General features: G+C 35.4%; 1 protein-coding gene across 7 annotated transcripts in view; it reads right to left on the bottom strand.

Annotated features, from left to right (window-relative positions):
• LOC136039419 (protein CLEC16A-like) overlaps positions 1-18,420 on the bottom strand; it is a 162,798-nt gene that overhangs the window by 99,474 nt on the left and 44,904 nt on the right. For all 7 annotated transcript variants that reach the window (XM_065723151.1, XM_065723149.1, XM_065723153.1 and 4 more), the window contains one exon: positions 1,066-1,295. In XM_065723151.1, coding sequence (XP_065579223.1) covers positions 1,066-1,295 — 230 coding nt within the window. The remainder of the gene's footprint in view (positions 1-1,065; positions 1,296-18,420) is intronic.

Here is an 18,420-nt window from a genome sequence, read left to right as displayed (position 1 = left end):
TTGACAGCTTTGTAAATTACTCTTTTATTTTCTGCAGGCTACTTTAGGATTTGTCTGCTTTTAATCGTGTTTTGTTGCGTCGGTTGTGTGTTTTCAGTAAAGAGCTAGGTTTTCAGTATTCACGCTTCTGAAATGCATGTGTGACGCTAAAATCAGAAAAACTCCATGTCATTCATAAAACCTGGCCTTTTTATCGTCAAAAGTGATTACGGTGTGACTTGGACATAGTGTGCAGAGACAAATATCGTAACTTCTTGGTTTTGTTTTTTTCGAGAAATCGTTTCATAGGAGAAAATTGCACAGACCGATGCTTAAAGAAATCATTCTTAAAGATTGATTTAAGAATCATTTTTAAAGAAATTGTTTTATTTCTATATAAACTTTAATCTGAATAAAATTCAAGTGTTTGACGCGAATAAAAAAAAGAAATACATTTTAAATACAAATTTTCCTTCGACTGTCAACTTTGAATTTTCTTTATTATTAGACTAATCTTGTAACTTTAAGCAGTTTTTTTCTGTTGTGTTAATTTTCATCTTCTTATTTCTTTTTTTATCCGAATTGTCTACTTGTTTCCCTAGTTTAGCCACATCGAAGTGCGCTAGGAAAAATCTGAGAAATTGTTATGAATTCCTAATTTATAATTTATAATCATAATTTTTCCAAGGGTTATCACGACATACACCTTAATTCACCCCCTTCCATGAGAAAATTTTATGCACCGGCACTGCTCCTTGAAATCCTCATGAGCGAAAAATTTCGATTAAATGATTTTTTTATAAATCAATATAGAATATTGGACAAAGGAGATCCAATATTTCGACACTTCTGAATATAGGGCACCCACATAGTCAATAGACTGTGATTTGAGTATTTCTTACCGGGAAACCAGTCCAAAGGTACAATAAAAGTAGTATCGACCTATTCAAAAAAGAATTAAAAAATATCATGTAAAGCATGAAATGATTTAAACCATGAAACCAACACAAATCCTATAAAAAAGATATTATATAAACATATTAGAATAAACATAAATTATATAAAGAAAAATAGAAAAAGTCATACTCCGAATCCGATCTAACACAATTATTCAATTCCATTATATGGTTGCCAATAAACCAAACCAAGTTTGAAAAATATGGTGCTGCGGTCTTGTCACGAATAAATCTAAGCATATTCATATCTCCAACTCGGTACACGTTAAGAGTCAGCGTACGAACGGCTATCCTCACCATACTCTCACTATGATTGAAAAACTTGATGGCTTCGGTATACAATGGGAAGTCTTTGGTTTGCTGAAATATATGTTTTATTAATCATTAGTACGGACAAACATATCCAGCAAGAAATAAGAATAAAAAACATATATATGTACATGTTGTTTCCACTGTGGGGCTGAAAGTGAACTTACACTTTTTTATGGCAGTACACATCAAACATTTTGAACGTTAACAATAAGAGAGCTAACATAAAATGTAATTACGTGGCCTAGGCACCGTTAAGTGTTTCAACAACCCTTTTTAGCTTTGCCAGCAAAAGTGTTGCGGGAGCAACACTTTGATAAGAATCAAAAGAAAAGATTTCAAAATATTATATTGGCTTCACAGTCAGTTAAACCTAATACGAATCAAGCATATCAGCAACATCTAGGGAACAGCCGAGGGTATGAAAGTTGAAACTTTCAGGGTATGTTGAAGGGATGTTGAAGACTGATAGGGGAAGAAACATACCCCTTCCCCTTTCAGATACCCCCATCCCTATACACGGAATAAAATTTTGAAAAGGTCATTTTACTCAAAAAGGACCAAACGTCTAATAATTATGCCTCTAGAGGTACCATTCTTCCCACAGCCCCCTGCGCAAGGATTTTAAATTATGCAAGTTCCCCATTGTTTATACGCAAAATTTGTCATAGGGAAAAAGGGGACTGTTTGACCCGAGGTGGGTCCGAAAAGGCTAAAGGTTTTAAGATGAACCTTCAAGGATGGTTAAAAGGGATCCTGAACTAAATCAAAAGACACTATCAAGGTTATCATATATGCATCCAGGTTATCAAAAGGCGAATGTGCAATATCTTAGGAGCGGCTAAGGGTGTCAGCCTGAAATTTTCAGGGACACCACTACTACTACTACTACCGCAATTGCAACTAATCGCGACTGCGATAACAACAACTTGCAACAGCGACTTCTTGCAACTGGACTACTAGCGACTCCGACTACAATTACTTGCTACTACGACTACTTACGACAGCAACTACTTCAACTACTTTACGACAACTTTCAGGAAATGTAGAGGGGATCTTGAACAAAATCGAATGAGCATACTGGAAAATGGCACATCACCAATATCACATGGCGCATCACCAATATCACATGGCGCATCACAATGACGGGGATCCTGGAATATACTAGGAGGGAAAAGGCTTTTTCAGACGCCTTCCTCGACACTGATCAAAATTTGCAGTATCCAAAATATTTTCAAACTATGCATTTTGGAATGTCGTGCCCCCCCCCGCCAGTCCCCAGGGAAGTGTTGTAAATTATGCGATTTGCCCATTGTTTACATACAGGATTTGAAATTGGGAATGTTTGATCATTCAAGGTAAAGATGGAATGTTGAGGGGGAAGTTGAACTAAATCAAAAGACACTATGTGGATCCAGGTTACCATAAAGGCGTATTTGGATATGTTAGGAATGGCTAAGAGCATTAAACTTGAAACTTTCAGGGCCATTACTACTATCGCGACAGCAACTGTAACTACTTACGATTACGATTCGACTATGACTACATGCGACTACTTACAACTATGACCACTTGCTACTTTAACTACGACTGCTTGCAACTGGAACTGCAACTACTTGCGACGGCTACTGTGACCACATACGACAGCGACTACAAGTGCTTCCAACTGTGACTGCTTACACATACGACTGCCACTACAATTGTGAATATTTGCAACTATGAATGCTTGTGCCTGCGACTATAAGCGACTATGACAACTTGTGACTGCGACTGTGACTAAGGCTACTTACGATTACGGCTGTAACTACTTGTGACTGCGAAAACCTACGACCACAACTACTAGCGATAATGACTACTTGCGATTGGAACTGCTTATGACGGCAACTATTTGCGACCGCATCTACTGCAACAACTTATGACAGCGACTGCGACTACTTACAACTGCGAATACGAATACCACTACTCGATAGACTGGTAATGCTGCATCAAGGAATTGCAACTATTACTACTTACGACTGCGACAACTACTATTAGCACTGCTGCCATAGCTAAGATTTTGACTATGAGTGCAAATACTACAACTAGAACTACTGAACTAAATCAAAGGAGTTTAAGTACATCCTACTTTTCAAAATGAAATGCTGCGTTCAGGTTGTAAAAAGGGTTTATCTATAATGTCTTGCAGGTGGCTATGTTTAATAAGTTGACAGCTTTAAAGAATCTTGCAGTGGATGTTTCACTAAAGCAAAAGACACCAGGTGCATCCAAATTGTCAAAAAGACGCATCTGTGCGTATCTATATTGATCTAAGGAACGGCTACAGATATTTAACTGAAACTTTCAGGGAATGCTAAGGGGGATGTTAAACAAAATCAAAAGAAACTATATGCATCCAAATTGTCAAAACGGCATATTTTGAATATTTTAAGAATAGCTAAAGAAGTGTAATAAGCTGACAAATTCCAAAATGCTGGGGATGATGTTGAACTTAAAGACACTATGTGCATATTTAGTTGAAACTCTTAAGAGTTGTTGAATTGAATCAAAAGATACTATGTGCATCCAGCTTGTTAAAATACTGTGTGCAATCCAGGCAGGTACGCAGAAATTTTTTTCGGGGGGGGGGCCAAAACCTTCGAAACAGCAGATATAAAGTAGCACTTTTTTTATTTAGTAGTACAAAAGCACGTATATCGGAAAATACAGATTAACTTTAATCTGTAGTATTGTAGCGGATGGGGGGAAGAAGACTGAAGCCTCAAAAGTACGTTTTAGGCTCAGGTTATGTTCATAGCGATTTAGAACCAGTGATTAATCTATTATATCCCACTGAAAGGAAAAATTTTAGGGTTAACAGTGCAATATGGGTGCTGTGGGGGGTAGTTCTTCTATTGCAAAAGCGTAGATTTTAATAAAAAATGATAGTTTCCAAAATTTATCCATTAAAAGCTGTACTTTATCCTGAAAAGGGGGGATAAACGCCTTAATATCAAGGATAATTCTATTGTGCCGTGGAAAGCAAAATCTCTTTACAATAAAAAAAAAACAAAAAAAAAGTACAATTACTAATTACTTCAAAGTTGGTAAAAGTTAGAGAGAAAATGGGTTAATAATTGGGCAGTGACTTACCGGATAATTGCATGCTGTAAAATCTCCCAAAAAAGGCTTCACACATCTATCTAGATTCTTAATAAATGTCCAATTTTGGCAGAAATCCCAAAAAACCATGGGGAACTTAAACATTTCACAAAATTTCGGGGGCACGGGCCTGAAGGCCCCCCTCCCTGCGTACGTGCCGGGTGCAATCACTAAGGAACCGATAAAGAGCATTAACTTGAAATTTTAGGAGAGTGATAAGGGGGATATTGAACTTCATCAAAAAAGCACTATGTGCATCCCGGCTGTCAAAAGAGCGTATATGCAATATCTTAGGAAAAGCTAAGGAAATTTGGTCGAGACTTTCATGTAACGTTGAGGGGGATGTTGAAATAAACATAAAGACACTATTTGTATCCAGGTTGCCAAAACTGCGTTAGTGAAATCTCAAAAACGGGTAGAATACTAAATTTTAGCTTCCAAGGAATAGTGAGCGGGATGCTGAATTTGATTAAGACATTGTGTGCATCCAGCTTATCAGAATGACTTTTTTTCACACTACTCCTACCAATAGCTCACATCATAGTCACAAATTAAAGAGCCATAAATAAAGAGAGCTGAGTGATGCGTCTAATACATATCCATTTTCATTCACTTGTGATATTTTTAACATTTATCCCAGGAGGAACATTCAAATTCTTAAGCCAAAAACCTGATAAACTGGAAAAATATTCATTATAACAACCAGCACTAAAATTTTACAATAAAAAACGAGCAGAAATTAATAAAACAAACGAAAAATAAGTTTTTCGTTGAAAGGTAAATATTTAAACTCAAACTTAAAACAATTATTTTTTGATAGTTCTTAGAAATTACTATCAAAGAATAAATAAAACCAAAAACTAACAGGAATTGAAATAAATAATCATATCAACCATAAAGATAAAATACTCATATAGATGAATAAGTAAATTCTAAACCAATTAAAAATTAAATTGAATGCTCAAACCAAATCTAAAACGAACAAAAACTATTTCAAACAGGACATTAGCCACTCTGCGCCTCCTCCTTCCCTAACCGAACGAGTTCTAAAGCCTACTGCGTCATTTCCGCTTTAATTAAAATATTAAACTGCAGCAATTTTATAAATTCATTTCATTATATAATATATATTCAATTATTTTCATACATATTTATGTTCATATGAATATTCGACATAAACTTTTTTATATATAATAATAACCCTGAATAAAAACGAACTGTTAAATAAAGTACAGCATTGCTGAGATTTTCAGAAATTAATATCATTACATATTAAATATTGAGTTTATTTTCATTAATTCTTTCCAGTCATCTTAATTATTACGGTGATTTATTTGTTATTTATCGTCGACGTTTTGAAAAATCAAGGCACACATTTTAATTAATTACTTCATTGTGTTGCAAGAGCAACACTTCGGTTTTGTCGTGTTTTTGTTTTTTGTTTTTTTTTCTAGCACCCTGAATTCAGCTTATTCCTAGAAAGATAATTTAGAGATATAATTTTCATAAAATATAATTAATAAATATGAGGTAATCTATGCGGTTTTTACGGAAAGTGTGGACCTTAGGCCGGATTGATAAATATGACTTTGTATTTTAGATAGCTTGGTAGAACTCTTGCCAGGGGATTAAAATCTATTGTTTCAACCCATTTCTGTTCGTGATTTCAGCTGAGTTTATCATTCGGTTTTTATGGTACTTGGTATCTACCAAGTGACACATAGCGATCGCAAATTCTGTCGGTGTGTCGGTCCCCGTTTTGCTACTTTAGGCACTTCCAGGTAAGCTAGGACGATAAAATTTGGCAGGCGTATCAGGGACCGGACCAGATTAAATTAGAAATAGTCGTTTTCCCGATTTGACCATCTGGGGGCGGGAGTGGGGGGCCCGTTAATTCGGAAGAAATAGAAAAATTGAAGTATTTTTAACTTACGAACGGTTGATCAGATCTTAATGAAATTTGATGTTGGGAAGGATATCGTGTCTCAGAGCTGTTATTTTAAATCCCAACCGGATCTGGTGATATTGGGGGGGGGGTAGTTGGGAGGGGGGAACCTAAAATCTTGGAAAACACTTAGAGTGAAGGGATCGGGATGAAACTTGGTGGGAAAAATAAGCGCAATTCCTAGACACATGATTGACATAACCGGAACGGATCCGCTCTCTTTGGGGTAGTTGGGGGGGGGGAATTCTGAAAAATTAAAAAAGAGGTATTTTTACCTTACGAACGGGTGATCGGATCTCAATGAAATTTGATATTTAGAAGGATATCGCGTCTCAGAGCTCGCATTTTAAATCCCGACCAGATCTGGTGACATTGGGGGGAGTTTGGGTGGGGGAACCTAAAATCATGGAAAACGCTTAGATTGGTGGGGAGAATAATTTTTCAATAATTTTTTGTCACTGGGCAATTTTTATGGCACTTGGTATTAACCAAGTGACATAAAGCAATCGCAAATTCTGTCGGTCTGTCGGTCCTGGTTTTGCTACTTTAGGCACTTCCAGGTAAGCTAGGACGATGAAATTTGGCAGGCGCATCAGGAATCAGACCAGATTAAATTAGAAATTGTGCTTTCTCCGATTCGACCATCTGGGGGGTGGAGTGGGGGGACGGTTAAATCTGAAAAATTAGAAAAATGAGGTATTTTGAACTTACGAACAGGAGATCGGATCTTAATGAAATTTGATGTTTAGAAGGATATCGTGTTTCGGAGCTCTTATTTTAAATCCTGACTAGATCCGGTGATATTGCGGGGAGTTGGGAGGGGGGCTAAAATCATGGAAAACGCTTAGAGTGGAGGGATCGGGATGAAACTTGGTGGGAAAAATAATCACAGGTCCTAGATACGTGACTAACATAACCGGAACGGATCCATTCTCTTTGGGGGAGTTGGGGAGAGGGTTAATTCTGAAAAATTAGAAAAAATGAGGTATTTTTAATTTTCAAACAGTTCGTGGTAACGAAGTGTAGTAAGGAGCGACCCGGCTCAATAGTAACCAAAAGTCTAAAAAATGGAATTTTGGTACCAATAGCTACATCAAAAGAATCGCATTTTAATGCTGATTTTAAATATATAAGTCTCATCAAGTTTAAGTCTTACCCATCAAAAGTTACGAGCATGAGAAAATTTGCGTTATTTTAGAAAATAGGGGGAAACACCCCCTAAAAGTCATAGAATCTTAACGAAAATCACACCATCAGATTCAGCATATCAGAGAACCCTACTGTAGAAGTTTCAAGCTCCTATCTACAAAAATGTGGAATTTTATATTTTTTGCCAGAAGGCAGATCACGGATGCGTGTTTATTTGTTTTTTTTCCCAGGGGTGATCGTATCGACCCAGTTGTCCTAGAATGTTGCGAGAGGGCTCATTCTAACGGAAATAAAAAGTTCTAGTGCCCTTTTTAAGTGACCAACAAAATTGGAGGGCATCTAGGCCCCCTCCCACGCTAATTATTTTCCCAAAGTCAACGGATCAACATTCTGAGATAGCCATTTTATTAACGTAGTCGAAAAACCTTATAACTATGTCTTTGGGGACGACTTACTCCCCCGTGGGAGGTCCCCGTGGGAGGGGTTACAAGTTCAAAACTTTGACCAGTGCTTACATATAGTAATGGCTATTGGGAAATGTACAGGCTTTTTCAGGAGGATTTTTTGGATGGAGGCAGGGGTTGAGAAGAGGGGAAAATGCTGGGAGAAGTTTCCATCAAGGAATTTGTCATGGGGGAAGAAAATTTCCATGAAGGGAGCGCAGGATTTACTAGCATTACTTAAAAAAACAATAAAAAAGTTGTTTTCAGCTGGAAGTAAGCAGCAGCATTAAAACTTAAAACGAACAGAAATTATTACCCATATGAGGGGTTCACCTCCTCCTAATACCTCGCTCTTTACGCCAAAGTATTTTTAGTAATTTCAACTATTTATTCTGCGGCTTTTGTGATTCAGGGGTCATTCTTAATGAATTGGGACAAAATTTAAGCTTTAGTTTAAAGAGCGAGGAACTGACAAGGGGGCGAACCCCCTCATATATGTAATAAAAACATAAGAATACAAAAGTTCTTTACGTAAGCTAATTTATAGGTTACGTATATCTTTTACTTATAAAAAGACTATCTGTTGGGGTGGCGCGAAGCGCCACCCCAACAGCTTCAGTAGCTCTTCTTCTATATTGTGGGTAACCATCGTTGCCAGTAATTGTGTTGGGTACTAAAAGTCATGGATATTGCTTTGTGCACCTTCCTTTGGCCATGCATGGTGAATTTTCGTTCAGTGCACCGCAAGGTCCATGTATCATATTTTTTACAACAATATCATATAACCCCTTATCGACATTTTCATCAGGTATTTCAGCGGAAATCACATCATCAATTTCGTTAGAAGTAATTTTATAATGTAGCCAGATTAGTATATGTGCGTGTGGCAATCCTCGTTTTTGCCATTCCACTGAGTACATCCAGCATCGCACTGACCCAGGTTGCTCTTGTGATTCCTCGGCACGCTTTCTTTTGGTGATTTCTCTTTGAGACGTAAGCCTAATTTCACGCTGTTGTTGTGATTCCTCGGCACGCTTTCTTTTCTTACTTTCTCTATCAGCCGCAAGCCTGTTTTCTTGCTGTTCTTGTGATTCCTGGGCAAGCCTTCTTTTTTCACTTTCTCTTTTAGCAGCAAGTCTGGTTTCGCGTTGCTCTGGTAGTTCCTCGGCACGCTTTCTGTTCTTACTTTCTCTATCAGCCGCAAGCCTGTTTTCTTGCTGTTCTTGTGATTCCTCGGCACGCTTTCTTTTCTTACTTTCTCTATCAGTAGCAAGTTTTTTGGCATAGACTCTTTGAGCAGCTTCCTCGGCTGTTGCCATTGTAGGTTCTTCAGTCATTTTACAATTAAACATTTTTCCGTGAACGAATGTCTTAAATACCTTTAATGACGTCATCGTCATAACAAACATGACGACAACTAACTTCATGACGACATGACATGATGACATGACGTCACTCGACACACAGACACACAGACAACTTATTTTTATATATATAGATTCGTAAAAAATTAAAAGTTCTAGTTGCCTTTTTAATTAACCGAAAATGGGAGGGCAACTAGGCTTCCTCCCCCGCTCTTTTTTCTCAAAACCATTCGATCAAAATTATGAGAAAGCCATTTAGCCAAAAAAAAAAAAATAAAAATTTCGTTTTAATTATTTCTCTGCGGAGAGCCAAAATCAAAACATGCATTGATTCAAAAACGTTCAGAAACTAAATTAAAAAAAACAAGGTTTTTAAATGAAAGTAAGGAGCGACATTAAAACTTAAAACGAACAGAAATTACTCCGTATATGAAAGGGACTTTTCCTTATCAACGCCCCGCTCTTTACGCTAAAGTTTTTACTGTTTTAAAATGTAGAGTTAAGAGAAAGAGTCAAACTTTAGCGTAAAGAGCGGGGCGTTGAGAAGGAAAAGCCCCTTTCATATACGGAGTAATTTCTGTTCGTTTTAAGTTTTAATGTCGCTCCTTACTTTCATTTAAAAAACTTTTTTTTTATTTAATTTACGAAGGAGCGATCGGATCTTAATCAAATCTGATATTTGGAAGGACATCGTTTTTCAGAGCTCTTATTTTCAACCCTGACCGCATCCGGTGACATTGAGGGAAATTGGAAGGGGGGGCCTAAAATCTTGGAAAACACTTAGATTCGAGGGATCCGGATGAAACTTGGTGGGAAAACAAGCACAAGTTCTAGATACGTTATTTACATAACCGTAACGGATCCACTCTCTTTGGGGTAGTTGGGGAGGGGGAGTAACGGATCCACTCTCTTTGGGGTAGTTGGGGAGGGGGAGTTAATTCTACAAAATTAGAAAAAATGAGGTATTTTAACTTACGAAGGAGTGATCGGATCTTAATGAAATTTCATATTTAGAAGGAGCTCGTAACTCAGATCTCTAATTTTAAATCTTGACCGGATCCAGTGTCACTGGTGGGGACCGGAAATCTTGGAAAACGCTTAAACCGGAGAGATTAGGATGAAATTTGGTGGGAAGAATAAGCATAAGTCCAAGATATGTGACGGAAATAACCGGATCGGATCCACCCTCTTTGGTGGAGTTGGGGGGGGGGAGTAATTCGGAAAAGTTAGAAAAAATGAGGTATTTGTAACTTACGAACGGGTGATCAGATCTTAATGAAATTTTGATTTTTAGAAGGATCTTGTGCTTTAGAACTCTCATTTAAAATACCGACCAGATCTGGTGACATTGGGGGGAGCTGGAGGGGGAAACCAAAAGTCTTGGAAACCCAAAATCTTGGAAAATGCGTAGAGTGGAGAAATCAGGATGAAACTTGATGAAAAGACTAAGCACAAGTTATAGATATGTGATTGACATAATTGGAACGGATCTGTTCTCAATGGGGGAGCTGGGGGTTGTTAATTCGGAAAAATTAGAAAAATTGAGGCATTTTAACTTAAGAACGAGTGACCGGATCTTAATGAAATTTGATATTTAGAAGGAACTCATGTCTCAGAGCTTTTATTTCAAATCCTGACCAGATTTTTTGACAATGAAGGGAGTAGGAGGGGAAACCGGAAATTCTGGAAAACGCTTATAAATGTCATAGATACGTTATTGACGTAACCGGACTAGATCTGCTCTGTTTGGGGGAGTTATGTTGGGTTAGGGTAGGGGGCGTTGTTCAGTGCTTTGGCGAGTTTGGTGCTTCTGGACGTGGTAGGACGATGAAAATTGGTAGGCATGTCCGGGAGCTGCACAAATTGACTTGATAATTTCATTTCCCCCGATTTGACAATCTGGGGGCTGAAGGAGAGGAAAAATTGGAAAAATTGAGGCATTTTTAACTTACGAGTAGGTGATCGGATCTTACTGAATTTTGATATTTAGAAGGACCTTGTGACTCAGAGTTCTTATTATAAATCCCGACCGGCATTAAGCTTCTGATTTTCCTTTTAAAGCAATCTATTGATTCTTAGAATTTTGCCAGAGCTCATACCATATGAGCTCTTGGCTCTTCTAACCTCGTCACAAGTGCCATATGAGCTCTTAACTCTTGTTTTTATTGTAAATAGTGTAACAGAAACCTCTTCAAAAAAGACAACAAGATAGCATGTTTGGGACATTCAAGCAATAAAGAGGAAAACAAAAAATAAATCTTAATATGAACCCCATTCGTTGCAAGACCAGGATTTGAACCTACAACCTTTTAATTAGGAAGCAGAACACAGAGTTATTAGAAAACAGGACTTTTTTATTTTTTTAGTTTTTTCTTTTCTTTTTTTCTTTTTTAGTTTTTTATTTTATTTTTAAGTTTTTTCATTTTTTAGTATTTTTTTTTTTTTTTTAGTTTTTTTCTTTCTTACGGTTTTTTCTTTCTTTTTCGTTTTTTTTAGTTTTTTAGTTTTTCTTAGTTTTTTCTTTTTTAGTTTTTTCTTTATTAGTTTTTTTCTTTTTTTCATATTTTAATTTTTACAAAATATTTTTATTTTTTTGTTTTTTTTTTTTTAAGTTGTTTTTCTTTAGAAAAAACTATAAGAAAGAAAAAACTAAAACAGAAAAAAAAACTAAACAAGCATAAACTAAAAAAGAAAGAAAACAAAAAAGAAAAAACTAAAAAATGAAAAAACTAAAAAACAAAAAAAAGAAAAAACTAAAAAAAACTAAATAAAACTTAAATTTTCTTTAATTAAAAATAAGAAAAATATTAAAAAGAAAAAGAAAAAACTATAAAAAGAAAAAAGAAAAAAGATAAAAAAACTAAAAAAGAAAAAAAAATAATTAGAAAAAAATAAAAAAGAAAAACTAAAATAAAATTAAAAATGAAAAAAGAAAAAAAGCTAAAAAAGGAAAAAATTAAAAAAAGAAAAACTAAAAAAGGAAAAAAACTAAAAAATAAAGAAGAAGAAGAAAACTAAAAAACAGAAGAAAAAAGCTAAAAAAAGGTAAAAACAAAAAATAAATTAAAAAGAAATCAAGAGTCGGTAAACCTGACAATCTATTTATATGCACAGACAATAGGACCGCGAAGAATGTTGTATATTCGCAAGTTTTACGTAGTTAAATATATATATATATATATATATATATATATATATATATATATATATATATATATATTCACAGGTGGGACACAGGGACACAACCACAATGGCGCGTAACGACTAACGCGCGCAGGGGGGTTGGGGGGTTGGGTTTGGGGCGCGAAGGGCCCCCACCAACTAGGTGTTGGTGAACAGCTAGTGTATTATAGGTATATACTTATACGAGTTGCGAGTTTTTGCAGCTTACATTTGTCAGAGATTCTGACGTCATAATAGTTGTTCTGGGGTCAAAAGATGTTTTTTAGTTGTCATGCACAAGTTTTGTGACTAGAATTGACTGAATATTGGCTAAGAATAGGATGTACTTAAAAATTAAATCACAAGTTTTCTTCAGCAAATATTTTCAATGCTTTCGGTTTTTATTGCACTTGGTATTTACCAAGTGACATATAGCAATCTATTACTTGAATGTCCCAAACATGCTGTCTTGTTTTGTTTTTTTAAGAGGTTTCTGTTACACTATTTACAATAAAAGAAAGGAAAAAACATAAATTAAGAAGAAAAAGAAAACTTAAAAAAAGAAGAAAAAAGAAAAAAAAGAAAAAACCTAAAAAAGGAAAAAAATTAAAAAAAAGGAAAAAAGAAAAACCCAAAAAAGAAGAAAAAAATGAAAAACTAAAAAAAAACTAAAAAAGAAAAACATTAAAAAATGAAAAATAAAATAAAAAAAAGAAACTAAAAAAAATTTAAAAAATAAAAAAAAATAAAAACTAAAAAAGAAAAAACACTAAAAATAAAAAAGAAAGCAAAAAATAAAAAAAAATAAATAAAAAGAAAAAGAACAAACAAAAAAAGAAAAAATATAAAAAATGAAATAAAAAACTAAAAAAAAAAACTAAAAAATAAAAAAAAAGTGAAAACTAAAAAAGTTCTGCTTCCTAATTCAAAGGTTGTAGGTTCAAATCCAGGTCTTGCAAAGAATGGGGTTCATATTATGATTTATTTAATTTTGTTCCCTCTATTGCTTGAATGTCCCAAACATGCTGTCTTGTTTTGTTTTTTAAAAAGGTTTCTGTTACACTATTTACAATAAAAACAAGAGCTAAAAGCTCGTATGGCACTTGTGACGAGGTTAGAAGAGCCAAGAGCTCATATGGTATGAGTTCTGGCAAAATTCTAAGAATCAATAGATTGCTTTAAAAGTTCACCCGTCAATCTGATCACCCGTTCGTAAGTTACAAATACTTCATTTTTTTAATTTTTTCGAGTTACTCTCCCCCCAACAACTCCACCAAAGAGAGCGGATCCGGTCTGGTTATTTCCGTCACATATCTTGGATTGTGCTTATTCTTCCCACCAAAATTTCATCCTGATCTCTCAGGGTTAAGCGTTTTCCAAGATTTCAGGTCCCCCCCCCAATGACATTGGATCCGGTCGAGATTTAAAATGAGAGATCTGAGTTACGAGATCCTTCTAAATATGAAATTTCATTAAGATCCGATCACTCCTTCGTAAGTTAAAAATACCTCATTGTTTCTAATTTAGTAGAATTAACCTTCCCCCCAACTACCCCAAAGAGAGCGGATTCGTTCCGGTTATGTAAATCACGTATCTAGGACTTTTGCTTATTTTTCCCACCAAGTTTCATCCCGAGCCCTCGAATCTAAGTGTTTTCCAAAATTTTAGGTCCCCCCTCCAACTCCCCTCAATGTCATCAGATCCGGTCGCGATTTAAAATAAGAACTCTGAGACACAATATCATTCCAAACATCAAATTTCATTAAGATCCCATCTATTCTATTTTTTCCGAATTAACCGGCCCCCCACTCCCCCCCAGATGGTCAAACTGCCCTCAATGTCACCGGATCTAGTCGGGGTCTAAAAAAAGAGCTCTGAAACACGATATCCTTCTAAATATCAAATTTCATTAATATCCGATCCCTTCTTCGTAAGTTAAAAATACCTCTTTTTTTCAATTTTTCGGAATTGACCCTCTGCCCAACTCCTCCAAAGAGAGCGGATCCGTTCTGGTTATGTCAATCACGTATCTAGGACTTGTGATTATTTTTCCCACCAAGTTTCATCCCAATCCCTCCACTCTATGCGTTTTCCAATATTTTAAGTCCCCCCCCAACTCCCCGCAATGTCACCAGATCTAGTCGGGATTAAAAATGAGAGCTCTTAAACACGATATCATTCTAAACATCAAATTTCATTAAGATTCGATCTCTCCTTCGTAGGTTGAAAATACCTCATTTTTTTTATTTTTCAGAGTTAACCCTCCCCCAACTCCTCCAAAGAGAGCGGATCCGTTCCGGTTATGTCAATCACGTTTCCATAAGCGGATTGACACGTGTCGTGTCAATCCTTGTGATTATTTTTCCCACCAAGTTTGATCCGATCCCTTTACTCTAAGCGTTTTCCAGGATTTTAGGTCCACCCAACTCCCCGCAATGTCACTGGATCTGGTTGGGATTTAAAATAAGAGCTCTGATACACGATATCCTTCCAAATATCAAACTTCATTAAGATCCGATCACCCGTTCGTAAGTTAAAAATACATCATTTTTTCCAATTTACCCGATTTAACTGTTTACGACTTACATTCCTTGCAAGACCAGGATTTTAATTTGGAAGCAGAACTCAATCCATTCAGCTCTCGCAAGGTATTATAAGATATGATTCTTCCATCATTATATTCACTTATTTTCGGTAGAAGAACTTTAATGGCTGACGACAGCGTCAGCCATTCGAACATATAAAAAAAATACAAGAAAGTTAATTTTTAAGGTGATTGGTGCTTTTCATAAGTTTCGGAACGTATTTTCTTTTTAAATTTTTATTTTTTTTATTTTTTAGTTTTCTTTTTGAAGTTTTTTAGTATTTTTTAGTTTTTTTAGTTGTTTCTTTTTAGTTTTTTTTCTCTTTTACTTTTTTTAATTTTTTTTTTATTTTTTATTTTTTAGTTTTTAGTTTTTTTTAGCTTTTCAGTTTTTTTGGTTTTTTCTTTTTTTTTGTTTTTTTTCTTATATTTCCTTTTTTTTCTTATATTTCCTTTTTTAGGTTTTTCTCTTTTTTTAGTTTTCTTTTTCTTCTTAATTTATGTTTTTTCCCTTTTTTATTGTAAATAGTGTAACAGAAACCTCTTTAAAAAAAAAACAAAAAAACAAGACAGCACGTTTGGGACATTTAAGCAATAGAGAGGAAAAAAAATTAAATAAAACAATACTACGAAACTCCATTCCCTGCAAGACCAGGATTTGAACCTACGACCTTTTAATTTGGAAGCAGGAATCAATCCATTCAGCTCTCACAAGGTATTATGAAATATGATTCTTCCACCATTATATTTACTTATTTTCGGTAGAAGAACTTTAATGGCAGACGACAGCGTCAGCCATTCGAATGAAGTGAATTTGAAGATTTTGATATAAAAGAGGAAATAGATGGCAAAAAAGACGCAATTCTGATCCCAATCAGCGCTTTTTTAAAATATACAGTAATTTCTAGCCCGCCCTAGCAATTTTGTCCCAGTAATGCTACGCCCCCTCAATTTTTGGACACATTCCCTGGCAATTTAAAAATTGTCTGATTTTTTTCTTAAACACTGGTTGATGAGAAATACGTTCCGAAACTTAGGAAAAGCACCCATCATCTTAAAAATTAATTTTCTTGCATTTTTTTATATGTTGATTGTTGATACTATAAACAGGGTCGTTACTAGCCAAAATTTTGGGGGGAGGGCAAGAAGTTAGTCACTTTTTTAATGCTGTTTATTAAACCAAATGGAAAATTGTGGCACCATATGTAAAATCACGACAGGAGTCAGTAAAACTGCTGCGTTTACCGACCAAGTCCGAAATTTTTATAGATGACATGTCAGTATTTTTGTGGTCTTTATTGAACCGAACAAAGAATTTTAGCGACGTCGAAAAATTTCGACAACTGTTTTTTTTTTACCGAGTGACCAAAAACATTTAGGGCGGTCCCCATCCTCCCCATAAGTGAGGGCTCTGGCTATAAAGCCAATTTTTGTTGACAGGCTATTGCAGAAGCTTTAATACCCTTATGCAAAATATATTTGTATAATGTATAAAATTATAGGTATATACTTATACGAGTTGCGAGTTTTTGCAGCTTACATTTGTCAGAGATTCTGACGTCATAATAATTGTTCTGGGGTCAAAAGATGTTTTCTAGTTGTCATGCATAAGCTTTGTGACTAGAAATGACTGAATATTGGCTAAGAATAGGATATACTTAAAAATTAAATCATAAGTTTTCTGCAGCAAACATTTTCAATGCTTTCGGTTTTTATTGCACTTGGTTTTTACCCAGTGACATATAGTGATCTATTACTTGAATGTCCCAAACATGCTGTTTTGTTTTGTTTTTTTAATAGGTTTCTGTTACATTATTTACAATAAAAAAAGGAAAAAAACACAAATTAAGAAGAAAAAGAAAACTGAAAAAAAGAAGAAAAAAAGAAAAAAGAAAAAACCTGAAAAAGGAAAATAACTAAAAAAAGAAAAAAAAAACAAAAAAAGAAGAAAAAACTGAACACTAAAAAAGAAAAAAATGAAAAAACTAAAAACTAAAATAAAAAAAAGAAAAACAAAAAAAAATAAAAAAAAATAAAAAAAATTCAAAAAGAAAACTAAAAAATGAAAAAAAAACTAAAAAGGAAAAAGACAACAAGGGCTAAGAGCTCATATGGCACTTGTGATGAGGCCAGAAGAGCTAAGAGCCAAGAGCTCATATGGTATGAGCTCTAACAAAATTCTAAGAATCAATGGATTGATTTAAAAAGAAAATTAGAGGCTTAATGCCGGTCGGGATTTAAAATAAGAGCTCTGAGTCAAGATGTCCTTCTAAATAACAAAATTCATTAAGATCCGATCACCCGCTCGTAAGTTATAAATACCTCATTTTTTTTTCTAATTTTTACACTCCCTTTAGCCCCCCAGATGGTCGAATCTGGGAAAACGACTTTATCAAGTCAATTTGTGCAGCTCCCTGACATGCCTACCAATTTTCATCGTCCTAGCATGTCCAGAAGCACCAAACTCACCAAAGCACTGAACCCCTCCCCCCAACTCCCCCAAAGAGAGCGAATCCAGTACGGTTATGTCAATCACGTATCTACGACATTTGCTTATTCTATCCACCAAGCTTCATCCCGATTCCTTCACTCTAAGCGTTTTCCAAGATTTCCGATTTCCCCCTCCAACTCCCCCCAATGTCAAAAGATCTGGTAGGGATTTGAAATAAGAGCTCTGAGACATGAATTTCTTCTAAATATCAAATTTCATTAAGATCCGGTCACCCGTTCTTAAGTTAAAAATACCTCAATTTTTCTAATTTTTCCAAATTAACACCCTCCAGCGACTCCAAAGAGAACGGAACCGTTCCAATTATGTCAATCACGTATCTAAAACTTGGGCTTATTCTTCCCATCAAGTTTTATCCCGATCTCTCCACTCTAAGTGTTTTCCACGATTTCTGTTTCCCTCCTCCAACCCCCTATGTCCCTGGATCCAATTCGAGTCGAAAGTTTAGCATCTGAGACATAAGATCCTTCTATATATCAAGTTTCATTAAGATCCGATAACCTATTCGTAAGATAAAAATACCCCAATTTCCACGTTTTCCAAGAATTCCGGTTTCCCCCTCCAACTCCTCCCAATGTCACAGGATCTGGTCGGAATTTAAAATAAGAGCTTTAAAGCACAAGATCCTTCTAAATTTCAAATTTCAATAGGATCTGATCACCCGTTCGTAAGTTACAAATACCTCATTTTTCCGAATTACTCCCCCCCCCCCCAACCCCACCAAAGTGAGCGGATCCGGTCCGGTTATGTCAGTCACGTATCTTAGACTTGTTTTTATTCTTATCATCCAGTTTCATCCTGATCTCTCCGCTTTAAGTATTTTCTAATATTTCCGGTCCCCCACCCCCCAATGACGCTGGATCCGGTTGACACTTAAAATAA

The sequence above is a fragment of the Artemia franciscana genome, chromosome 19 (genome assembly GCF_032884065.1).
Source record: "Artemia franciscana chromosome 19, ASM3288406v1, whole genome shotgun sequence".
Taxonomy (NCBI): domain Eukaryota; kingdom Metazoa; phylum Arthropoda; class Branchiopoda; order Anostraca; family Artemiidae; genus Artemia; species Artemia franciscana.
This window is presented reverse-complemented; position numbering and strand designations above follow the sequence as displayed.